At 38.7% G+C, this 27,154-nt stretch overlaps 1 protein-coding gene across 13 annotated transcripts in view; it reads left to right on the top strand.

Moving 5' to 3' along the window:
- The window catches only part of Enpp2 (ectonucleotide pyrophosphatase/phosphodiesterase 2), a 105,703-nt gene that overhangs the window by 3,990 nt on the left and 74,559 nt on the right, over positions 1-27,154 (top strand). For 4 of the 13 annotated variants that reach the window (XM_005316205.5, XM_005316207.5, XM_013356853.4 and 1 more), the window contains exon 1: positions 26,904-27,123. The exons of 8 other annotated variants lie outside the window; for them this stretch is intronic. In XM_005316205.5, coding sequence (XP_005316262.1) covers positions 27,091-27,123 — 33 coding nt within the window. In that variant the 5' untranslated portion in view covers positions 26,904-27,090. Of the gene's footprint in view, positions 1-26,902; positions 27,124-27,154 lie in introns of those variants that run through there. One more of the 13 variants, XM_013356829.4, reaches the window with a different exon arrangement.

The raw sequence follows: 27,154 nt of genomic DNA on the forward strand, positions 1-27,154 counted from the left end.
CTGGAAATATCTATGCTACAATATAGCAAAGAATAAAGATCAACTATGATTAATCAGGAAAAGGCTCACTCTTTCACTTACTTAAAACAGGAAGGGTTTAGACTTTTTTGTGTGTTTGAGAAAATGATCCAAGTCTCTGGTTCTACCAACTTGCCCTATAACCTACTGGGGGTTTCTTCCTGTTGCTTCCAGTTTCTTTTATTGCTACTACCATCTATCCTAACCTTATCCAAGTCCAAGAAGTACTGTATGAAAGTCCTTTGCGATCTTGCCTCTGATGACTTCGGGAAGGCAAAGGAATCCTCTTCAAACTGGAGCTTAGCATAGGACATTGAAGGTTTAAAAAGACTCTTACTAAGTTGGCTCAGACAAGGCATCCAGGGTCTCAGAATAGACCAGCCAGTGAAATCTCTAAGACTCTCTAGAGAGCGATGGAACCTTTGCAAAGCTAGCAATGAGAAAGTGCATTTCTGATTTTGTAAAAAGAGACACTGTGTGCATTCTGAAACTCTAGACAGAGAAGTGAATGATGATTGTATTCTACAGGGAATTAGTTAAACTTCAAGTTGTTCTTAAACTGTTTGTGATCATGGTCATTTTGCAATTTGGATGCATGCTATTCTTTTAAGAAAAAAACAAGAACAAACAAACAAAAATCAAAACAAACAAGAAAACAACCACTATACAACATAGCACTTTAACTTCCAAGGGGTTCCTACCAGTGTACCCTTGGGTTCCCTTGAGTTATGAATGTCCAGTTAAGAATTTCTAATCAAAGGCTTAATTAATTAAGAAGATGTTCTGGAAAGGAAGTAGATGGTGATTAGAAGTAAGCATAAGTCAAATTATGCATGTTTTCTCTTTTGAGAGGAACACAGTTTAATGAGTGCTAATGACCATGAACTTGAAGCCATGGGACCTGGGCTCATGTCCCTGCTCTGGCAATCACTCTGTTGGTGATTTTCTTTCTGAGTGATTATTTCATTGTCTATAAAAAGGGGATAATGAGTGTTGGATAATGAGTATTATTAAATGTAATATAGTTACATTTAATAAACATTAATTTAAAACCTTGATTTTTACAAAGGCCCAAATCTTTTGACATTCCTTCAGATCAAAAGGGTGCATATGGGCTGCATTAATAACTGAGTGCATTTGTTAAAGGAGAGCTGATTGGCAGATGCATTGACAGATGGACTTCTTTACTAGCATGCTACTGGGCCCTGTGCTCACTCCTGATTATTTATCACTGATATCTGTGAATGGATCACATTGGCTCAGGAAAAAGGTGTGAGAATTAGGAGTCCAAATGTTATCAACATATTGTAGTCTATTTTGACTTTTTATTTTTGCAGTGTGTGTGTGCAGAGACACATATAAAATGCTGTATGCATGGGCCTTTAACATCAGTTGCAAATTCTTGGGTGTGTATTTATGTGGTGAGAGAAGTGGGTGGGAAGGGGAGAGACAGCAAGATTGAGAGGGAAAGAGAGAGGGAGAAAGACTGGGAGAGGGAAATTGAGAAAGGAAGAGACAGAAGAAAAGTTAAAGAGATGTGATAGTTTCCAAGGGTTAAGGTTTAGGGGTTTAAACAGACAATAAAATCAATAATGAGTGATTTCTTCTCAAATAAAGTTTGGTTTTATAAAAAGAGGTCTGTAGTATGGAACATGGAAGGAAAGAGCCATTCTTATCTGTATTGTTCAGACCAACTTTAAAACAATTTTATCTAGATCTGGGTGCTACACGTTAACTTAATAGCAATTATAATTATATGCCAACCACGGTGCTAGATGTCGAAGAAAACAAAGCTCAAAAAGTCCTGATCTCATGGAGTTTAGTGTAACCGTGGGGCTAGACAAGGAACCAGGTGACCTTAAGGTTATACTTGCTTTGATCTGAGAAGCTTAGGCCCCATGGAACACCTAAGAAGGGGTGTTTAATCCAGACCTAGTGGGTACAAGGTAAACTTTCTAATGAAATTAATTTCTAAATTTAGACTCAGAGGCTGAGTAGGAATGAGAAGGATCAAGATGGTAGAGGGAAGAGGTTTCTGAGCAGAGATGACAGTCCCTTCAGTAGGCTGCGGGCAAGAGGGCTGCTCCAGAAACCGGGATGAAGGAGATGAGACTGAAGTGGTGCTTAGTAATTATGGAGCTGTAATTCATCCTTAGGAGTATGGGGAAGAGCCTAGCAGGGATGTGTCATAAGCAGTCGGTGTTAGGGAAAGATCATTCCAGCTGCACTATGGACAGTGTGCTGGAGGGATGAAGGATGAGAGAGACCACTTAGGAGGTGCTGTGGTGATATAACCAAGAAAAGATGGTGGCCCCCACCAGAAGGGTGGCAGGGAAGGTGACAAGATCATAAATCAGGAGATGCAAAGTAAAGAGTGACAGCTGCCGGAATGCTACAAAAAGGATGGGCACAAGGCTCTTCTTGTGCAAAAGATAAGATTTTTGAAAGTCATGACATCTATCTTTATAGCTTTCATGGAGACCTGGAAGGGAGGTTAGTGCTGTGTTTGCCATCTCTCAGATGGCAGCACCAGGCCACGGGTGGGGAACCCAGGGAGATTGATTTCGGCTCAATACAATGAAGAGTGTTCTAACAGCTGTTCCAAGGCAAGGAGTTCTTTGCCACAGAAATTTAAGCGTTGTCTTGATAACTGTTCTTTGAAAAGCTGGAGAGGCAGAGGTGGGACTGGCCAGACTGGAGGGCATTGACATTGCCTTTCAGCTCTAAGATTCCAGGCTTCGGTGTATGAAGTTCAAGTATCTGAGCTTGGCGTTTAAGGCCCAGTGTGAGGCAGCTTTGTAGGCAGCCCTGTGTCCTGGCTTCCTGGTGCAGGGTTAGGTTATGCCTGTTATGTCAAAGTAGCTGTGAGAGCATCATCCTCTTTCACACTCAAGAGGGCCCCAGTTTGAGCAGTAAATTTTGTAGCCATTGATTCTCTCGACTTCACTTTCCTGCTTCTTTAGAAACACCATGAACTTCTCCTGCAAAAGGCTTTGTTGCCCTCAGGCAGACCCAGCCTTGGACTGCAAGTTTTGTTTACTGTGCCATTTCCTACACCAGCAAGACGCCCCCCACACCTCCACATTCTAAAACCTCACTGAAAAACATACCATTTCCTCAAGTCCTAAGCTCAGCTAGCAATGCGTCCTTGTCCTTCATTAAGCCTTTCCTTTGTCTTTAAAGAAATTAAGCTTCTTTGCAACATGATAGTTTGCATTATATGGCTGAGTAAATTACTATTTTTTATTCTCATTTGAACCTCTTTCGTAAGGGACCATTTGCTATTAGTTTGGTCCTAGGATCTGTGAAAACTTCCATAGTAACTCAGTGGACTGAACGCTACTTTGTCTAAGGCAATGTCACCCTTCAGAGAGTTTTTATTTTTATTTTTAAGAGAAATCATTTTTATTATGTAAGTGATACATGCATTTTGTAGAAAATATTAAATATGGAAAAGCACAAAGAAGAAACACAAGTTGTCTACTTTCTCATTACCTAGAGATAAGCATATTAACACCTGGGCGAATCCTCCTTGTATATTCTTTTATTCACATATATTCTTTTGTTTGTTCTTTTCAGATATACATGACAATAGAGTATATTTTGACATGTTATACATACATGGAGTAAACTTATTCCAATGAGGATCCCATTCTTGTGGAGATCCACGGGTGGTGTATTCATTTATAAACATAGGAAAGTTCTGTCTGATTCATTCTACTGTCTTTCCTATTCCTGTTCCTTCTTCCTTCCCTCCATTCCCCTTTGTCTAATCCACTGAACTTCTGCCCCACCCCTTGTTGTGTGGTAGCATCTGCATATCAGAGAGAACATTTGACTTTTGTTTTTTGGGGGATTGGTTTATTTTACTTAGCATCATAGTCTCCAGTTCCATCCATTTACAGACAAAACTCATGATGTCATTCTTTTTTTTTATGGCTGAATAATATTCCATGGTGTATATGTGTCACATTTTCTTTATCCATTCATCTGTTGAAGGGCACCTACGTTAGTTCAATAGTTTAACTATTTTGAATTAGGCTGCTATGAACACGTATGTGGCTGCATCGATGTAGTATTCTGATGTTAAGTCCTTTGGGTATATACCGAGGAGTGGGATAACTGGGTCAAATGGTGGTTCCATACCAAGTTTTCTGAGGAATCTCCATACTGCTTTCCAGAGTGGTTGAGCCAATTTTCAGACCCACCAACAGTGTACAAGTGAATCTTTTCCCCTACATCCTCACCAACATTAATTGTTTCTTGTATTCTTGATAATTGCCATTCTGACTGGAGTGAAATGGAATTTCAGTGTAGTTTTAATTTGTAAATTTCTAATTGCTAGAGATGTTCAATACTTTTCATATATTTATTGATCATTTGTATTTCTTCTGCACATGTATTCTTTTTTATTTTTTATTTTTTTGTGCCAGATATTGAACTCAGGGGTACTTGACCACTGAGCCACATCCCCAGCCCTATATTGTATTTTATCTAGAGACAGGGTCTCACTGAATGGCTTAGAGCCTCACCTCACTGAGTTGCTTAGAGCCTCACCATTGCTGAGGCTGGTTTTGAACTCGCGATTCTCCTGTCTCAGACTCCCAAGCCACTGGGATTACAGGTATGTGCCATTGTGCCCAGCTTACACATGTATTCTTAAAATTCTATTTTTCTGTAACCTGTCTTCACTTAACAAAAGTATCACTGCATGTTGTTATATATTTTTCACAAACATGATCTTCAATGAGCCCAATTGTATTCTATTGTTGCCTCATGACTTCTTTAGTGAAGTTCTATTGCTGGACAATAAGCTGTTACCACTTTTTTGATGTTACACAGTGCTGTGATAACTGGCCTTCTGAAATATACATTCATGCCTCTGTTCTGTATGGGATATTTACATTTTCTAAGATGTCACTCATACTAAAAAAAACATACTTTTTTAAAAAAAGTTATACTTTTATGTTTAAAAGTTTTATTTTTATTCTATTCTATGAATATTATATATATGAGTTTTATTTGTGTAATATAATTTTAGTCCTCTAATTTAATGAAGGTTTCTGATTTGAAAAATGTGTGAACAACCTGTAGGCTCAGTAAAGAAATGATTGATAATTGAAAACATATTACTTCAACAAAGAATCAAGTTTAAAAATCTAAAAATTTTAGTGTCTTCCAATCAGTGTGAGACAAATTGTTATTTATAAGCCAAATATAACAGGAAAGTGAGGACACACTTGCTACAAAACAAGGCTAGTCCTCTGGAAAGAGGAATCTGCCTCGTGTTTTGCTGTTCAGTGAAGGTGTGAGGCCATGGACTCGGATCCTTATTCTAAACTAAATAGTTTATCATCTTAGATATCAAGGAGCGGGAAGGTCTCCATCATGGAGTAGAATGTTATTGTCTGGGGAGAAACCGGGCATTGATTGGGAAACACCGTGAAATCTGTTTAGTCACTTTTCAACAGAAAAAGTGCAAGATGTTGGTGTGGCTTGAATTGTATCCCCCTCCAAATTCGAATTCTTAAGCCCTGAGACCTTAAAATGTGGCCTTATTTGGAGATAAGATCTTCACAGAAGTAATCGTATTAAAGCAGAATGGGTCCTGACCCATATGACTGGAGTTCTCATAAAAAGAGGAAATTTGGGTACAGAGACATCCATGAAGGAAAGGTGATGTAGAGTGACACAGGGAAATGGTGGCTATCGATGAGCCAAGGTGGGAGGACTCAGAAGAAACCAGCCCCACCGACTGACATCTTGGACTTCTGTGATTGTGAGCCAATACATTTCTGTTGGTTCAACTCCTGTCTATGGCACCGCGTTATGGTAGCCTGAGAGGGCTGACACAAATTTCTTGAGATCATAATACCCTTAGCATGGCTTCATCTGGTAACACTCAACATAACATTGTGTTATTGTCACTAGAGGTTCTGCTATTGCTCATAGGAACATTAGTTGACAGTGTTTTGCAGTTTACAATTTATCAAGCATTTTCATATCTATGATCCCCTTTGGCCCTGACCAAAGTATGTGAAATGAGAGTTATTATCATCTCTGTTTTAGAGATAGGAAATGAAGTGAAGAGGCTAAGTGAATTGCTCGAGTTTGCACAGTTTGGAAGCGGTGGAGCTGAAATCCAAGCATGGGTCTTCTGACACTAAATAACTGTGCTTTTTCAATAAAAAGCATGATTAGTGGACACATCACCTATCATCTCCCTTCTTTAAAGGGAAAGAACATGGATTGTGGCATGTGGAGCCACATTTCCTCTTTCGTTACAACTCCCTGGAGAATGGTTTTATTAGCCCACTTGCTGGAATGTATCAGAAGCCTGAAGGAACCTGCTCCGCCCAAGTCTTCATTATCAAATGTTTACCAGGAATCCTTGATTTAGGCCTCTCTGTTTATGTGCACGGAATATGTCTCCTCCACTCAGAAGCTTTGTTTACTGACAAAATAGGCTTTCTTAGTGCACTGTTTGATCACTGACAAATTCAACTGCAAAACTTTGGACATGTTGGATATAATTGAGTTTTTCCATCATTAATATTGTTCAGATATTAATTCAACATAGTAACACGAGGGGCGCCTAACATTTTCCTGGAAACTGCTTGACTTTAATCAGCGGGAACAAATGTAAGATTATTGCACTTTTTCCTTGGGTGACCTAAGCTTGTTCTTGGCACCCGTGAGCACAGAGCACTGGGTTGTCTGAGTGTTTCAGTGGCCTCTACCCAGGGGAGTTATTAGTTTTGAACCTTGGGGATAATTCCACAAGAATGCAATTCTTTTCCTCCCTGAAAGAACAAAATGTTGCTTGTGTTGGGTTATCCTTGTTAGGCGATAAAACCAGTGGTTCCCAAATTGTGAAGCCATAGTGATCTACAGGTAGGATTGTCAGACTGAGCAAAACCGAACCGAACCAAATGGAGAACAACAATAACAACAAAATCTCAGGATGCCCCAGTTAAATTTCAGTCTAAACAATGAATATCATTTTAGTATAAATATTTCCTTAATGCTGAAAAACTGCAAATTATTGTATGCAGAGATATGGAAATGAGTGCTGATAATATTTTTAATATTTCAGAAGTCTGTGAACATTGTGCATTACTCAAGTAAGCTTTCAGAGGTTATTGAAAATGTTAAATTTCTTTGATTTTGGTTAAAACTATTTTTTTTAAAATTTATCTCTTTAATATCATCTCCTGTTGAATCCACAACTGTACTACCATTTTTGATGACATATTCTGGGGATTGTGTAAAACACTTAAAATGATCTCATGCAGGGGCTGGGGATGTGGCTCAAGCGGTAGTGCGCTCGCCTGGCATGCGTGCGGCCCGGGTTCGATCCTCAGCACCACATACAAACAAAGATGTTGTGTCCGCCAAGAACTAAAAAATAAATATTAAAAATTCTCTCTCTCTCTCCTCTCTCTCCTCTCTCTCCTCTCTCACTCTCTCTTAAAAAAAAAAAATGATCTCATGCAATCCTCAAAACCTATAGGGGGCAAACTAAAATGTGCAGATCAAACCTTATCCCGCTTGTCTTATGTTTGTTTGTTTTGTTTTCTTGAGAACATGCCAAAGTTTTATTTTATAATTGCAAAACAAAAGACAACAAAAGGAAAAAACTTGTTCATAATCAGGAAAGGATTCCTTCAGAAGGAGAAAGGAATGTCTAGATCAGTGGGTCTCATGTGTTGGCTGCCACATAGTCCCCTGGAGGACTCAGGGCTGGGTGTTTCCACATAGAACTTCTGACTCAGTGGTTCCACTATGAGGCTGAGAATTCACATGTCTAAGTAGTTCTCAGGTGGTGCTCACACTGTAGTCTGGGGATCATACTTCAAGAACCAGTGGTACAGATTCTAAAGAAAGCTGTTTATCTGCATACTTATGCAATTTATTTTATGATTGGTTTAGATGACAAATGTGAAATCACATGTATTGATTTTGTAAACATGATGTTTCAATATGGTCTACATTTTGGAATGATTAAAACAAGCTAGTTAACATATCCACCACCTCATATACTTATCATTTGTACTGAGAACATTTAAAGCTAGTCTGAGAAATTTTCTTTTCCTTAGTGCTTACTTTATTTATTTTTTGTTCATGCATATTAATGATGCACATTAGTGGCTTTCATCATGGCATATTTGCAGACACATAAAAGTGCAATTTGATCAATTTCACACCCTAATTCCCACCCCTTTCTCTCCTTTCTTTCACTGATTCCTCCTGTACCCTAATGGCCTTCCTTTTTCTTTCATGGCATTCTTTTTCTTTTTTTTTTCCCTCTAGCTTTCACATGTAAGAGAAAACACATACTATTTCTCTTTCTAAATCTGATTTGTTTTACTCAAAATTATGTACTCCAACTCCATTCATTTTCCTGCAAATGGTATAATCTTGTTCTTCTCCATGACTGGATAAAACTTCATTGGGTATAGATACATTTTCCTTATCTATTCCTCTATTGATTGACACCTGGACTGATTTCATAGATTGCCTATTTGAATTGTCATTTTCAAGTGTATAATATGTGTGTTATGATTAATTAGTCCCCTGTTGTACAACAGGTCTCTAGAACCTATTTCTCCTAACTGAAACTTTTTTATTAACATATGTCATTATCTCCTACCTCAGCTCCCAGTATCCACCATTCTGCTCTCTGCTTCTGTGGGTTCAATTTATATATATATTAACATATGCAGAATATACATATTCCACATATGAGTGAGATCCCTTTCTGTGCCTGGCTTATTTCACTTAGCATAATGCCATTCAGTTTTATCCATGTTTTTGGAAACTATAAGAGCTCACTTAAAACTGAATAGTATTCTATTGTGTGTATACACCATATTTTCCTTATCCATCCATCTGGTGATGGACTCTTAGGTTGATTCCAGATATTGGCTCTTGTAGGTGATATATGTGGAAGTGTAGATACCTCTCTGACCTGATTTCATTTCCTTTGGATATATATACCTAGTGGTGAGATTTCTAGATCATATGTTAGTTCTGTTTTTAATATTTTGAGGAGTCTCTGTACTAGTTTCCATAATGATTATGCCCATGTACATTGCCACCAACAGCATTAAAAGGTTCTCTTTTTTTTTTCACATCCTCATCAATGCTTATCTTTCATATTCCAACAGTGTGAGGTGACATCTCATCATGGTTTTAATTTTCATTTCTGTCATGAGCAGTGATGTTGACTGTTTTTTCTATGCTTGTTGATCTTTTGTATGTGTTCTTTTGAGAAATGTTAATTCAGGTTATTTTCTTATTTTTAAATAAGATTGTTGATTTTTGTGCTGTTGAGTTGAGTTCCTTGTATATTTTGGATATTAACCCTTTATCAGATGTATGGTTTGCAGGTATTCTCCGTGGATAGTTCTGTAAGTTGTGTCTGCATTCTCTTGTTTCTGTTGCTATACCGTATCTATGTGTTTTTGTAAATAAAATTTTATTAGAACACAGCCAACCTCCCATTTGTTTCAACCCCTCCCGCCTCCGCAATGTGGCATGTGACTGCTTTCATAGTACTAGCAGCATGTTGAGTCGTTGTGACAGAGATCCTCCTATGGCTCAAAAGACCCAACATATTTATTTTCTGGACTTTTACAGAAAGTTTGTTACCTGTGCCCAAAGTCACCCTGGGAAGGAGTTACTGTTATTTCTGTTTTTAGATAACAAAATGGAGGCCTAAAGAAGCTGAGTGACTTTTGAAAGTTCTCAACAACTCTTGTAATCCAAACCAAGGTCTGCTGAATTCCAAAGCTTCAACTCATGCTCAGCTGACTTGAGAGGCTGATTGTTGATTGCATTTGTCCTCAATGGATTTAACAATGGGGAAATGCACTTGTGATTTCGGTTCCATATCCATCCATCCCAACGATGGGACGGATGGCATGGAGTAAAGGGTTGAGCGCTCAAGCTCTGGAGCGACACTGTTTAAAGTCCCAGCTCAATCACTTAATTTCTCTGTTCCTACTTTCCACCCCCATAAATTACAGATAATGATAGTACCTATTAGCATGATTAAATGAGATCATGTCTGTAAAGAAATTACATGAGCACCGGACATGTGGTCTGCAAGACATTTGTTATTTTTATATGAAATAACTAAGTATTTCAAAGTAGAGAGTCTGTGGGAATAGAAACAAGGTGTGTGGAGAGGGTGCCATGCAAAGCTGGCTGTCACAGCATCTCAGCCTTGGAGCTCACTATGCATGGTGGCTCCTACTTGTCAGATACCAGTTAGGAAAGAAGCTTTTGCTACCTGTTTATCAAGGATGACTTTGACCTGAGCCATTTCCTGGTCCCTTGATGGCCCAAGCACCTGGGAAAGGCCTATTGTGAGAAGCTCCCAGACATTCATCCACTTACTGGATCTAGATCTCTCATTGCTGTTACCCTTGATATTTATAGTCCTAATATCAATGGCAACAGCTCTACACGGGTCTCAAAATATCATCTGGGCTGCCTGAGATTGACCTTCCTGAATTTAATACAAGACTAGCAATTTCCCTCAGAAGCACCTCAATCTGTAATTTGATCTTTAGGGAAAAACAAGAACAATAATCAATTTTTACTAGTATTCCTCATCCTCCAAAGTCCTAGGATTAGTAGTGAGCATTAAGTCATTGAAATGACCTTGATCTTCTGGTGAGATGGCAATAGGTGTGGGAAAGTGTCTATGAACATTTCCATGGTAGCTAAAGGAGCAAATCGAATCACAGCGGTGACGTCTAGCGGCTTTGCTGAAGTGATGCAGAAGGAGTGTGTGCAGGGTTTTGCAATTTTCCCAGCAATTGCCTTAGATGCCTAGGCATAGGAGTGAGAAAATGGCATTATTTTTCCAAGACTGGAGATAAGCAGTCCTCCAGAATCTAGAAACTTCTTGAGAGCTCTGATCTTGGGGGTCCCAGGCTGGGAAGTTATGGACAGTGAAGGCCTAAGTTCCCCTACACCCATTTCCCAGGGAGCAAAGCTTCAGGCAGTTAGTTGCCTGATCCCTTTTCTCCTCTGCCTCAACCTTTCACACTTGGGTTTATCTTCCTTCCTCTTTGTTTAGCGTGTACTTCTTTCCTTACTTCATTCAATCGATGTTAGTTGAATGTCCTTGGGCCAGGCTCTGGGGACACAGAGGAAGGACAGAGACTTGGTCTTTACAGTTCACTCATGTTAGGAGTTGGGTAAGAGCTGCACCACATGAACAGAGGGGAAGAGAAAGAGAACAATGATGAGACAGAGGGGTCAGTGTGGTGAGGGAAGGCTTTTCTCCGAGCTGAGAACTGAGGGCTCAATGAGACCAGGGGAAGAGATGCCCAACAAGGTAGTTTCCAAGTTTAGTCAGGTCCAAGTTAGCACCACGGAAGTGTGAACCTAGATTTCTCTAAGAAGTATCTACTTTTGATTAAATCTTAAGCAATTATACTCTCATATATTTATGTTTAGCTGTACAATTACTTCATCAAAAATGGTAAGAAAAAATCATTCACCAGTTCTCATCATTTATTATGGGTTAGCCAGGCTCTGCATGCAAATGCAAAATGCAAAGTCTAGCGCAGCTGCGAGCATCAGGGCTGAGGAACTTTGAGAAAAGCATTGTTAAACTGGAGTCGGGGTAATGCAGGGGTCCAAATGCCCTTCAAATTCTTCACAATGCCCCCCTTTTCTCCAGAAGATTACAGCACTCATTAAAATGCAGGGCATGTGCACATCCCACTTGTTGATTCCTTTCATTCCTAGACAAACACAAGTCTAATAAAAAGGCAAACATGTCTGCCCAGGTCACAAGTTTCTTGGGAATGTGGGTATGTCGGGGAGGTTAAGTTGATGCTTCTAGCAAATTGCCATTGTGTTGTGAGCTTGGGAAATCATTCAGCACTCTGCTGTTGGAGAGTAGTATTGGCTGCAGTGATAGTTACATGCCCCAACCCCACTGCCAAGGAAAGATGAGAAGATTCGAAAGTGAGAATTGGCAGCCATCTTTTTTTTTTTTTTTTTCTGTTTAAATTTCTATCAGGAAATGAGGCTGGTCTGGACACAAAAATTCAATACTTTAGAACTTTTGAGAGATAATGAAGACAACAGTCCCTACTCTTAGAGAACTTCTTCAGGAAGAATTTCCAACATAACAAATTCATCAGAGCAGGCATGGTGATATGGAAAGATCTTGTACTTTGAACCATTCAGGCACAGTTTAGATCCTTATTCTACTACTGACTGTGTGGCCTTAATCAAATGATATCATCTTTATGTGTCTTGGTTTCTTCACTCATAAAATGGGATTATATGACTCCTTTATGCAAACAATTACCTTAATAAATGGCAACTATTATAATCATTGTTGCTGTATTTATTATTGTTATTACAAGAATAAATATTCCTGTTCTATCACTGAGTGTCTTTGGGCAGATTATTCAAACTCTGCATCTGCAAAATAAGATAATTTGAACTGCCTATTGATGGGGTATAAGAGCTAACTGCAGTCTCTCATCATTCTTATCACGTCTTATTCTTTATTCACAATTTTTATCACTGATTTATATATATATATATATTTACTGCCTTTTTTCATGCTCCAAGTAGTTGGGTTCTTTTTGAGTTGCTGGTACAGTACAGTACCTAGAACATGGTAGATTCTCAATAAGGTATTTGCTCTATAAATGGGTGAGTGAACACACGAATGAATTCTAAATCCTAAATTAACCTATGAGCAAGTAGTAGTTTCCTGGCACATGTTGGTTGTTACCATTTAGTGTCACTGTGATGTTGAGAATCTGATGTGTGCCATGAGAGGAACCAATACTGAGAGATGGCTCCCAGCTCTGTCCGCTGGAGATCCTTGTCCTTAGCACTGTCATCTTATCAACTGTGCTGTCGCTGAGTGAAACAACCAGGTCATTGTCAATAGTAAGGTCACAAGTGTAATTCTGCAATTTGTACAATCAGAAAAACGAGAAATTATACCCCAATGATTCAAATGTATGAATTGCCAAGATCACTGTAATATCATGAATAGCTAATAAAAAAAATAGTAAGGTCACATGATATTAACTGCAAAAATCAGGGTGTCAGAATTTTTATCCATTTTCAGGAAGAAAGGGAAATAGCTGCAGAGAGGAAGGGGGAGACTGGAAAAAGAGAGAAACAGCATCTTTTGCAAAATGTTTGGTTGCATGAGGCTGTAGGCTGCCAGTCTATGATGGAGATTTACCCAGGCCAAACTTAGAAGGCCTGTAAACCAGCTGCCATATACCAGATGAAAAAAAGAGCATGCTGGTGTAACGACTTCAACCTGCTACTGGTGGCAAAACGAGACACTATCTTTTATGGAATCTGTCCTGCTTTCTAAACTGTGAGAAGCACTAGAGAATAACCCCTCAACTGCTCCCAAATGAAAACCTGGAGGAATTTCTTTTAAAGACAATACAACGAGATGTACCATAGCATAGTTTGCTACAGTGAGAAATACTTAGAAGCTGCACTGGAGTTAGGTAGGCCTGAATATCTGAATTTGAAAGACAGCTTTGTCTCTTGCTGAGTGTATAAAATGGGGCAAGATATTCAAATTCTTGTGAGCCTTTATAAAAAAGATGAACCACTATGTACTTTGCAACATCACTGAGAGAACTCGGTAAGATCCTTTCTGTACAATGTCTGGCACATTCTAGATGCTCAATAAATGGTAGGTAGTGTTATAAACCATTAACACTACTTGGATTATTTTATTTTATCCCCACAATAACCTATGAAGAAGGCATTGAGATCATTGCCATTTTTCTGTGAGTAATTGGAGATCCAGAGAGGTTTCCCGACTCACTCATGCCCACCTAGCTCGTGAGCACCTGAGTTGTGATTCTAACCAAACCTGAGAGTCCTGGATTTGAGGGATTAACAAGTTGTATAACCTCTCTCAAGGGCTACAGAAGTTTAGCTGGACAGAGTAGGGTTCAGAATTTCTGCAATCTCTTTCTTGCATAATAGGTGGCAATCTGAGGTTTTTGAATTCCAAAATTGCAGTGGCTCTGTTTACAAGGGGTAATGAGAGACCTAAAAGGTTGGGATAGGCAATGTCAGGTCAGTTGTCTTATGCCTGTCTTCTAGATCAATTCAGAAGTATGTTGCTTCACTTCTTGCTCAAGTCCCTCAAAGGATTTTGTGAAGGGTGTTTCATTCTGTTTTTCTTTGCCTAATCCCAACAAACATTCCCTTTAATTGGCAAAGATTAAATTGCATATACCAGGCAAATAGCTGTTTATACCTAGCTACACTTCCTCTGTTTTCCTTCAGGAGATGAAACAGAAAGAATGCAGTGTTTATAGGGATCTTTAATTTTCCTTTTACTTATCTGGAGAAAACAAAACCAAGTTCTGGTTATTTAATTTGAATATATCTCTTTGCTGGTCATTAGAGAGAAAGACATTTCCTCCCAAGAAAGTTTTGAACCGTAGATGTTGTGTGAGTCAACCTTCCTTTGACTTCAGATACTGTACAAGAATTCTTGCTTGACATCACCTGGCCTCTCCTGAATGTTGCCTATGAGCTCATTTTTGTAAGTGAGCTCATTTCCCTGTCTAGTAGCAAGACTGATTGCATGACATTTCCTCTTATTCCGAGTTGAAACTGTGCTTTTCTTCAGTGTCTAGTTTTGCCTAAGGAAACAGGCAAAAGAAAGCTTTGTCCATCCTAAGTTGCCCTTTGAATGTCTGAGGAAAACAGCCACACCCACCCACCCCTCACCTCTGGGGATATCCAGGCTGCACCATCACAGGGCTGCTCATTTGATATGCAGACACTGAGAGCAGTCACAGGGAGCCTTTCCAAATGTAAACCAGATCATGTGGTCGCTTGACTCAAATTTCTAGGGTGGCTTAAAATATCACAACCAACATGAAATGTGAAGCCGACCCAATGACCTAGGAGTCTTAGGTGGACCTGTACCCAATTGCTTCTTTGCATTGATTCTTGCTGCTTCCCGGCCACTTCTCACTCCACCCAGCCTCCCTGGCCTTTATGAACACACCCAGGCTGCTTCTGCCTTGGGGCCTCTTCATTTGCTATTCTTTCCAGGAGATACCTGATCCTCTCTTACTTCATCCAGATTTCTGTTCAAATGTCATCTGTTGGGAGAGATCAGTGCTGCTAGTTAATTGACTATAGCTCCTCCCACCACTCCTCTCTTCTCCTCTGCTCTATTTTTCTTATCACCTATCAATGACTTGACATTATATTTCTTCTCCCCTAAAAGAATCCCTTGGGATCCACAGGGCAGACTGCATCCTCAATGCCTGACACATAACAAGTGCTCAATAAAAGTTTGTTGAGTGAACAAGGAAATGAATAAGTTATGAATGGACTGGGTAATAAGACCCCTCATCATCCTCTTCATCCCTCTCTCGGTAATTCCGGTTTTGTGGTGACCTCCTAAAATGAGATATCCAGAGGCGAACACAATCCAGATGGAGCTGGGGCAGTGCCAGGCTCCATGGAAAGTTTCTCTCTGGGAGCCGAGCAGTAATCCTTTATTAAAGGAGCCTAATGTTCAATGAGGTCACTTAGAGCTATGATCAAGCATGACCTCCTACAGAGCTTGCAGGTAGCAAAAACTCCCAGGTTTTGTTTACAAGAATTGTTAATGCTTGTCTCTCCTAGTGTGAAGTTGTGTAACTCATTTCTGTATTCTATTCAAGAATGTTATCCCAGACACACTGATTAGATTGATTGATGTGTCTTTTTCTCTCTGTTTCCTTTATTAACATTTGATTACAGCTTGTCAAGATATATTTTGAAGACCAGCTACCATGTAAGAGTGTATCTGCTCCCTGCCAGTTGTCTAGAATATATAGTCCCTTTCTTTTCACCTTTCCTGAAATTTTTGAGTCTTTGCTTTTGGAATTTCACCTGCCTATAATATCATTTTCTTATTTATCTACATAAAAAAATTATCTTTAGTTTAAAGACCACTATATCAAATGCCTGTCTGCCACAGCAGCTATCCTGATCTTTCAATCTGAGAACTTTAGCTCTGGGACTCTGCCTAGGCACAGCCTTTCAGTTTTATTGACTGCAAGGTGGAAGGGTGAAGAGTTTGATTACCCACTGGGGATGGTGAAAGAGGCCCACACAGTGACTGAACTGCTTCATTCCTTCTCTGCATTGTCAAATTCAGAGACTAACTGAAGAGGCTCTGGAAATGCACAGGCCTGAGAACTGAAGATCATGGGAATCCAGGTGTTTTGGAATTCGCCTCTCTACAGGCACAATCTCTCCATCTCTCTCTTTTTATTATTTATTTATTTATTTTTCATCTCTCTCTTTTTAAAATTTCATCTTTTATTCTAATTTGTTTGATAGCAGAATGAATTACAATTTATAATACACATATGCGGCACATTTTTTCATATCTCTGGTTGCATACAAAGTATATTCACACCATTTGTGTCTTCATACATGTACGTAGGGTAATGATGTCTATCTCATTCCACCATCTTTTTTACACCCCTTGTCCCCTCCCTTCTCCTCCCTCCTCTTGCCCTATCTAGAGTTTATCTAATCCTCCCATGCTTTCCCTCCCAACCCTACTATGAATCAGCCATCTTATATCAGAGAAAACATTCAGCATTTGTTTTTTTGGGGGGATTGGCTAACTTCACTTAGCATTATATTCTCCAACTCTATCCATTACCTGCAAATGTCATGATTTTATTCTCTTTTATTGCTGAGTAATATTCCATTGTGTATATATACCAGATTTTCTTTATCCATTCATCTACGGATGAGCATCTAGTTTGGTTTCACAGTTTAGCTATTGTGAATTGTGCTGAAATAAACATTGATGTGGCTGTGTCCCTGTAGTATGCTGTTTTTAAGTCCTGTGGGTGTAGACCGAGGAGGGGGATGGCTGAGTCAAATGGTGGTTCCATTCCAAGTTTTCCAAGGAATCTCCATACTGCTTTCCAGATTGGCTGCACCATTTTGCGTCCCACCAATAATGTATGAGTGTGCCTTTCCCCCCACATCCTCACCAACACTTATTGTTGTTTGTCTTCATAATAGCTGCCATTCTATCTGGAGTGAGATGAAATCTTAGAGTAGTTTTGATTTGCATTTCTCTAATAGCTAGAGATATTTAACATTATTTCATATATTTGTTGATTGATAGTATATTACCTTCTGAGAAGTGTCTGTTCAGCCCACCTCTTTTAAAAAAAAATATCAGCTTTATTGAGATATAATTTGTATACTATGAAATTTAGTCTTGAGCTATACATTTCAGTGGTTTTTAATATATTCTTAGAGACATGCAAAAGTTGCAGTTATGTAATTTTAAAATATTTCAACACTCAAAAATTCACATCTAATGGCAGTCACTCCCCCATTGCCCAACAGCTAATCTACTTTCTTTCCTTAAGTTTGTTTATCCTAGAGGTTTCATATTTACCTAATGGCATTTACCAATGGAATCATACAATGTGTGATTTTTGCAACCACTTTCTTCATTTAATGTGTTTTCATGATTCATTCACATTGTGGCATGTATCGGGATTCAATCCCTTTTATTATGAATAATATTCCATTGTATGGATACAACTTCTTTATTTTTCTATTCATCAATTGATAATTCTGGCTGTGAACATTTGTGTGTAAGTATTGTGGACATGTATGTATAATTTCTCTTGTGTGTTCATAGGTGGGGGCAATATAGATAACCTTATATCTAATATTTCGTGGAACTGCCAACTGTTTTCCAAAGTGACTACACCATTTTACAATCCTACCAAAAAAGAATGAGAGTTTCAATTTTCCTACATCACTTCTTTTATTCTCTTCATCAAGATTACTATGTATTTATTTATTTTTCATCATGTCATTTCTTGAACTTGTTATTATCTGTCTTTTTAATTTAGCCATCCTAGTGGGTATGAAGTTGTATTAGTAGTTTTTTTGATTTGCATTTCCCTAGTGACTAGTGATGTGTTTATGGTCCATTTGTATATCTTCTTTGGAAAAATGACTATTCCAATTATTTGACTGTTTTTAATAATTGGATTGTATGTCTCCTTATAGATGGATTTAGGGGTTGTTTATATATTCTTTACATATTCTGGATACAAGATTCTTATCACATATATGATTTGAAAATATTTTCTTGCATTCAATAGGTCATCTTTTGCTTTCTTGCTATCTTAACAATAATGCCCTCCAATCCAAGAATGTAAATGTGTTTCCAGTTATTTAGGTCTTCTTTAATGTATTTTAATGATTCTCTTTAGCTTTCGGTGTATTAATCTCACACTTCTTTTGTTACTTTGATTCCTAAGTATTTTAGACTTTTCAATTCTATTGTAAGTGCTGTTTTTCTTAATTTCACCTTACATTGTCATTGTAATGCATTAAAATACAATATAGACTTTGTATATTTGTATTGTATCAAGCAACTTTTCTGAACTAATTTTTTAATACCAATTGTTGTGGTTTTTTTTTTTTGATGTGTGTAAATTCATTAGTTTTTCCACTTATAGAATCATATAACCTGTAAATACAGATAGTTTTATTTCTTTCTTTCTGTTCTGATCTGGATGCCATTTATTTATTTATTTACCTGATTGCTCTGGCTAGACATACAATGTTGAATAGAAATGGCCAGAGCAGACATCCTTCTCTTGCTTTTGAACTTAGGGGGAAGGCATTCAGTCTTTCTCTGTCAGGTCTGATGATGTCAGCTGTGAGTTGTTAGTGGGAGCTTTTGATCAGGAAGAGGATGTTCCCTTCTGTCCCAATTTGCATCAGTATCACTAACTGCTGTTAGTTTGAAAGGGGAAATCACAGAAAGGACAGTTTTGCTTCCTCCCTGAGAGAATACCGTGGTGCTGGTAATTATGTGATGATAACACTCTAAGAGCAATTATAAACTTCCTGTTAGTTTTGAGCTCAACACATTTCTTGAGTTAAAGCTCACCTTCAGGGGGCTTTCAAGTCTAAGAAGAGGGTCAGTGTGACTTTGCTAATCTGTACTTTCAAAGGGATTTTCCTGGAACATATGTTACTCCTATTTTATGTTCAACATTTTGTAGGATGCTGAGAACATGATAGAAGATGATGCAGATCTTGTTCTCCTCCTATATATAGTCATATCTAATACTTTGTTTCTTTGGCTTGAGCTTTGAGCTATTTGCCTAACATACGTTATATAACTTGTTCTTCATATAAATCCTGTGTAATAAAAGCCAGTTTAAAAAGAAACCCTTATTTCAGAGAAGTTAAGTGAAATCTCATGTTCAAAAGGAGCAGAACCAAGTCTGTTGGATCTCAGAATCCAAACTCTTAGCCTCTACACCTTGTTGTTTACTTCTCCTACTCTCTATGAGTTTATGCTTTTATTGTTGAAATAAGAAACGATCAAACTAACAACAAAACTAAACAGGGAACTCTAGACAGAAGAGAGACGAATGTCTTGAGTAAATCTGTAAGTTCTTGAAATGAAGATAGTACAATGGGCTTTGCAATTGTGAAAGGGTTACTTGTGAAGTTGCTGAGACTTGAGAAAGATTATAAACTGACTAAGATTTGGAGGAAAACCACAGGAAGAGAAAGACCTCAGGGCTGAGAAACAGTACAAGCAAAAATGTGCACGCAGGAATGAGCTTGGACTCCTTGCAGAAGGACCTGCTCAGAGTGAGAGTCTCTGTCATTGTCAATGAAAGATCTGGCCTGGGCATCAGATTTTTGGGATGTGTGTGTACATCCCACACATCCCAAAAATCTGATGTATAAGTATCAGAATATCACAGGGAAAAAATTATATTAGTAACATTATTAAATAATGAGAATTAACTTAGTTATGGATATTTGCTTGTTTGGTTTTTGCAAATTATTTGCCTTGAATCTCTACATTTCTGAGAAAGTTCATAGGGAAGAGGTAGCTGGTTAGATGAGATTCTAGGTCTTCATCTCAACTACAAGAAGAGCAATTCCAAATTTAGATGTTAGTATTCACTATAAGGTTTTATTTGAAAACAAAGTTTAAATGTTTAAAAGGTGAGCTGGGGTTGTGGCTCAGTAACAGAGCACTTGCCTCACAAATGTGAGGCACTGGGTTCGATCCTTAGCACCACATAAAAATTAGTAAACAAAAATAAAGATATTGTGCCAATGTATAACTAAAATAAATAAATAAATAAATCGCCTCATTTCTATATAAAAAAAAATGTTTAAAAAATGGCTTAAATCTGCTGAGTTAGCCCAATAACCCTGTTTTGCAGATGAAGAAATACAGCACATCTAGTTAGTAACAGAGCAAGACTGCAATTCAAGGTTCTTGGTACCAAGTGGTTCATTCAGCAAACATTTATCATCTGCCTGCTATGTTCCGGGCAAGTTGCAAAGCTCTGTGAAATGTAGGGATAACTGGTCTCTGCATTGGAAGAGATCACAAGGAGTCAAGCTAAGAGGATACAGACAATATAGGAACAGAACAAAGGCATCCCATTGCTATGCACTGGGAAGGCAAAATCAGAGGAGGCATCACAGTGAACTAACTTGAATTTTCACAAATAAGTTGGAGTTTTCTAGGGAGATTATGTGAAGAGGGCATTCTAGGCTTAAGCTCCAACATGTATGGAGGAATGAAAATGTAAAAGCAACAGCAAATGTTTCTCTAATTAAGAAAGCCACCAATTAACAAGCATTATTCTGTGCCAGCCACTGTGCTTGGTGACTTGCATGGATTATTTTCATGTAATAGTCTTAAGACTCCCAAGGTGGATACAGATGAGAAAACTGAGTCTTGGGATGGAGAAGTAATTTGCTGAGGAAGGTCATGTAAGGTCTCATAGTTAAACAGTGGCAGGGCTGGGATTTGAATCCAGAGAGCTTAGTTTTGGATCTGGGTCTTACATGCCCTGTTAAGCAGTTTAGTATTTATTCTCGAGGTCAGTGGTTTTCAAACTTGTATCAGAATCACCTGGTGGGCGTCTTGCCACACTAATCAAGGGTTTCACTCCCCAGAGTTTTTGATTCAGTTGGTCTCCGGTAGTCTCCAAGAATGTGCATTTCTAATACGTTTCTAGGTGTTTCTGACCCTCTGGGTCCAAAAATCATACTTTGAGATCTGTTATGATGGGGAACCACTGAAAGATTTTTATTTGGGGAGGAAAGTGATCAGATATGCATTTTGTGTAGGGCCCCCTGGGTAATTAATGGGAATGAATCACAGGTTGAATAATAGAGGACTCAGTGGCGCAGTATATAGAGAGGGTGGAGCGCACATAGGAAGAACCTTCAGAGAGGACCTTCAACTTTTGTCTAGAAGTATGAAGACATAGGGATGAAAGAAAATCATCACATGGGAAGATAGTTTAGGAACTGACAGCACTCAGCAAGCTCTGATAAATTATGGAGATAGTTGTATTTAATAAGGCTAATGTGTAGCATGGTATCTGATGAAAAGCAAGAGGTGAAAGAGAGGATTATAGTAGAACAAAAAGGGGTTTTAAGGTTTTCACCAAAAGAAATGAAGTTGGGATGGTGAACTAGTTGTGTAGGTAGCAGCATTTTGGACCTGTTGAGTTCAGACCCTCAGGTGGCATAAGAGACATCATGCTCGAGTGGACAGTGGTCTAGGCTGGCTTAGGAGACCTAGGTTTCAGAAGTAACTTCCATTACTTCAACTGCAAGAGGAGGTGACAATAATGTATGAGACTGGAGGGAAAGAATGGGTGCCTTCAGTCCTGTGATATAATAATTATCTCTAGTGATCTACCCACCTTTCATTCTCATCTATTGCACAATTACATTACAGAGTAGACTCAAACGATGCAGACCTTCCTAAGGCTCATGGGCATGCAGGTGACCCATCCCTCCAAACTGATAGGATCTATCTCTGTTTGCTTAGATATTTAGCATGCAGGCTTCGGAGTAACTAGAATGAAATAGTTAAATTGAGTTTTTCATTTTAAAATGTTCTATTATAAGCTAGAGTTAGGAACAAAGCTGAGCTATTTCCTGGGGGAAATTCTTTTAAAACCTCATTTATGAATAAATGTATTTTTTCATGTTCAAAGCCAAATATAACATTACTTTAAATCAACTGTCTTAGATGATCTTTAAAATGATTGACAAATGTTCTAAAACTGTTAGCTATGTCCTTTATTTTAACTTTAATATTAGGGTGTTTGCAGATGTCTCTATATTTTCCTTATGGTCCCATTAAAACACAAGAAGTGATTTTACTGAGCATATATTTAAGTGTTGTAATGTCTAAGTGTTTCTTAACTCAGAAGTCATGCTAATACCGGCCTGCCCCTTGCCTCCTCTACCCAGGTCATTAGCAAATCTTTTCCCTAACTCTTGTGCTTTTCTTCCTCTCCACCACCACCAGACCCTCTTGGATACAAACTGCCATTATCTTTTTTTTCAGAATTCTTGCCATGATTTCCAAACTGACCACTGTACTCATTCTTAATTCCCTCTAATTCATATCTATACTGTAAAGAGATGAATTCTTCACAATCTGATTAAACTCCACCTGTCTTAAGTCTTCTAAGGGCATTTTCACTCTTTCAGGATAAGGACAATATTCCTAAGATGAACTGTGGGAAGCCATGTGCCCAGTCTCTCCTACCCTCTCCAGTCCCTCTTCACTCTGCATTCACTTTTGCTCTTCTTACACCAGTCAAACTGGCTGTCTTTTTATCTCATGAGGGTGTTGTGCCTCAATCCTAAACAAAACGTCTGCACATTCTTCTCTCTGCCTAGAATTCTTTCCTCTTCTCTGAATCTAATTGCTCCCATCCACCCCTCAAATCACAGCTCAGTTAACATCTAACCCACAAAATCATCTGTGACCTCCTTGATTAGGCCAAATCTGGATAATATGTTTCTCCTAGCATCATTTACCTCCACACATCTGCATTTTCACAGTTGCAATTGCACATTCATTTCTGTGTCTATGTGATTAATGTGGAGGGCAGGGCAATCTCTGGTTTAGCTCCCTGGGTAGTACTGCTAGTACCCAGAACAGTGCTTGGTACCTGGTAGGAGCTAATGAATATCTGTGCAATGAATGAATGAATATTCATAAAGGGCAGAGATTGTTCCAGTGAGGGATTCATACTAAGCTGCCATTGGGAGTAAATGTAATTCATGTGAGTTTATAATATAAGTTGAAGTCACTGTAAGATGTGACAGTGTTGATTTCAGCTTTCAATTATGTAATAATAGAACAAGTCCTGTTTACATTTGAAAAGGCATGTGCTATTTCTCCACTGGAGAACCCCCAGGGACCATACATTACCCATAAAACTTTGCTTCTTTGGTTTAGCATTTTAAGTGGCATCTACTTTATATAAATATCTGCAGTTCTGGATTGTGGGAGCAATTGAGCCAGCTTGTTCCCCCATTAACTGTCAGAATTTTCAGCTGCATTTAGATTGGTATGTCCCTTTGGCTATGATTGTTGTCCAACTTTTTTCTTAATTTTCTAATACTGCTCTTCCACAACAGAATGTAAATACAAGGCTTAAAGAATTTGAAAATAGAGGGGCTAGGGTTGTGGCGCTTGTCTCGAACGTGTGAGACACTGGGTTCGATCCTCAGCACCACATAAAAATGAATTAACAAAATAAAGATATTGTGTTCATCTACAACTAAAAAAAAATCAAAAAAAGAATTTGAAAATAGAATAGGAAGAATATACAGTGGTGCTGTTTTATTACTTCCAAAGTGTACATGCTGTAGTTATTGCAAAATGATAGTTCTGAAAATCATGTGGTTAGTAATTGTCTAACATCACACATTATCTTATAATTATTCTGGGAATAATGTTAAGCCAAGTCAAGTCATGTCAGTTCTGCATAATGAGAAACTGGATGTAGATAAAGTTTTAATCATTTCATGACAATTTCATAATTGCTGCGGGAAGCAGGAATAACAACACTCAGTTTCATATCTTTCAAATCTCACTGTTCACCTCAAGCCTTCTTATCTTAATCATGGCTTGGGAACAAGGATTCATAGAATTATTTCATGAAAAGATAGTCTGTGCATTTGTATAAATGCAACTACTGTATTGCAATTAAGCAACATACACACTGCTGCTGTGTACCATCAGCAAAGTAAATAAAATGCTGATCTGCTGCTTACAGTTTGGAGATGATTCCCCTGGAAGGACAGCCATAGCTTGCTTGTCTTGTAGAGATGGAAACTTAAAGTTCAATTAATAGTGAAAGTATTAAAAATTACATTATGACTTAAGCCAAGCAATTCAATATGAGGGCATGAGTAAATTAATTCAGAGTAATTTATTCTCATGTTCTGTTTTTCTAAATGTAGTCCTTGTATGACTTGCATCAGAATAACCTATTGTTCCATTCTTGTCTGGCCCCTAAGCACCCCTTTCTCCTCCCCCACCCCGCAGACCAGGGAATCAGAATCTCAGGGAACAGGGCATAAACAACATTTCAAACAAACCCCAGGGTAGCTATTATGCCTAATAAAGATTGAGAACCACGGAGTGATTTTTAGGGGCTGAGGCTGATGAAAGATGTATTTAGAGTTCTAGATTTCCTTCTGCCAGGGGGCAGTGTTCTCTGAAAGGTGGCTAGGTGAATAAACCAAGCTGGAAGTTCAGTCTCTCGCATACTCTTTCTTGTTTCCTGAGCCAGCCATGTGTCAATTTCTCCCAAAATCTTAGACACCACAGCAGGTGAACTTTCTTAATTGGGGTTTCTTATAAAAGAAGGTTTTGAACTATATTCCAGTCATTTTGGTGGAATTTCTTAACTTACTTTGCAATCCCAGGCTTTTTTTTTTTTTTTCTCAGCTTTGCATAATGAGGGGGTAATGGGATTGTGTTGTTGTTTTGGTGCCCAACAGAGGGACTTTGGCCATCTTCCTGGAAGTGGATTTATAATGATAATCTTTTTAGTAAAGTTCTGTTTATCAATACCTAGGTGGTGATGATGATGGTGATGATGTATGTGTGTGAAAAATTTCCTGACGCTCCACGACCCGGTAGAAGATAAAGTGAATTTAGCAGAATAGTTAGCAGCAGGAGCGACTAAGCTCACTTCTTTTGGAAATGGTACCAAGTGGTGTGCAGAAGTCAACTATGCCTAAACTTGGCTTTTATACTTACCAGCTTTTCTCTCCCATACGGCTAGTCATCCTGTCTAAAATGCAATGAAATAATAGCTGATGTTCTGCTTCCGAACTCCGTTTTTTTTTTTTTTTCCCCAAGGACAAGAGTCATTGTCCCCATGCTGGGTTTCTGCAATCAAATGTCAGACAGAGGCTCAAGTTGTTGGACTCTGGCGAAGCCTGGAGAGGCTGGAGAGTAGAGGGTGCTTGATTTTTGGAACATGGGGAGCACTGTAGCATACAATGAAATAACAGGATGGCCTTGATGTTCTCCTTTTTGGTTGATAGTTTCCCCCTAAAATGACGGGCTTGCATCTTGAAATTTAACATAAATAGTAGAAAAATATTACATGGGGTTAACATCTTTTATAAGCCTCGCTAAATACCCAACTCTAAATCAGTTCAGTATGGCAGACAGACTAAAGCAAGAGACTTACATAGAAAAATTCATAAGCCTGTCATCTCTTTTAAGAGGGCAAACTGAAAGAATTCTAGAAAGGCAACTTAAAGTTTGGCAGTGTATTCTCAATTAGCTGTTACTAAACTCTAGAATTTATAATGAAACCCAGGCCTACTATACAATCCGCTTATAAACAAGTTCTTGCTTTTGTGCTATCATGTTTTATTTGCACAGAGGCTCTGCTCCGTTAGTAATTGGTTGAGCTGTGAGTCCCTGTTTGTTTACGTATGCGCATATGCACTGTGCTAGAAAAGACAGTCCCTGGGCCTGGCCGGAAAAGGCACAAACAAACCTCCCCTCATTTGAATCTTAAAGGCACACAATATTTAAACAACTTTCAGATTTAGAGGCCTCAATTTCTCCTGTAAATGTGCTGTGATTTCCAAAGTGCTCAGTAAAGGAACTTTTACACTCACAAGAGCCTCAGAGGACACTAGAGTGTCCTAGATGGGAGCTAGATGATAACTGAAGAGAAAAATAACTAGAAAAACAATTCTTGAAATCTAAATTCTTGCTGCCATTGAGATTTCCATCCTCAATTCACTTGCTAATAAAGCTTACCCTCCCTTTCCTCTCCACCTCTTCTATCTGCTCCTTACCTCCCAAATGCCTCAAAGCCAGCTGACTTTTGGCAGGAATGGCCAGAGCCTGGAGTTATTTTGTCTTTCCTCACTGGGCAGGAGGACTGCACGCTGCTTAGCTGGCATTCTCAGTATTTTGATAAAAGTTACTTCTCTAAAATATAACAATGACATGGGGGAAAAGAATGCTGTCTCTTGTGCGAGTTGCAATTTCGGGAGATTTCATCCTGAGAAATATCAGAGTCATCAGAAGTAGCAGAGAACGTCGTAATAGGGACAGGGTCTTTCAAACTGCCAGCAAATAAATAAATGGAAAAGACAGGGAGAGTTATTATGCTTACAAATGGTAAAACTTTCCTTCTAAAAAAAAAAAAAAAAAAAAAAAGGAAAGAAAAGAAAAATAAAGCCGGGGTTGACGACACTGAATAACTACATTGTAAACCTTAAAAGCTTGAAGCTGGTAGAAAGCTCTGTGCGGCTCTGTTTCATTTTTATCGGATGAAATACATTTGGTTTCTTTTTGACAAACCATGTTTTTGTGAGGGAAGGAAAACGAACGTGCGCTGTTATTGGCCACAGCTACATAAGAAATCTTCACGTTGCCAGAGGATACCACATGAAAGGGTTTGTGTTAGGGGAGGGACCGATAAGGGGGTGGGGACAAGGAGGATGATGCTTTAAGCCTCTTGTGCTCAGAGCTGCAATTTGAACAAACCGTGATGAAATCAAGCTCTGGACAAATCAGATGAGCCTGTCAACTTCCCAGGTGGGATTGCTTGTAGTTAATAGACTGAACGCGGAGCCCCGGAGCAGGGCATTCCATGTAGGCAGAGAACACGCTGCAGAAAGCTTTCCAAGAATCCTGACATGGCAAGAAGAGGCTCCTTCCAGTCTTACCAGGTAGGAGAAGGATGGAACCGCTGGGGAAAAG

Source organism: Ictidomys tridecemlineatus, chromosome 7, assembly GCF_052094955.1.
Source record: "Ictidomys tridecemlineatus isolate mIctTri1 chromosome 7, mIctTri1.hap1, whole genome shotgun sequence".
NCBI lineage: Eukaryota > Metazoa > Chordata > Mammalia > Rodentia > Sciuridae > Ictidomys > Ictidomys tridecemlineatus.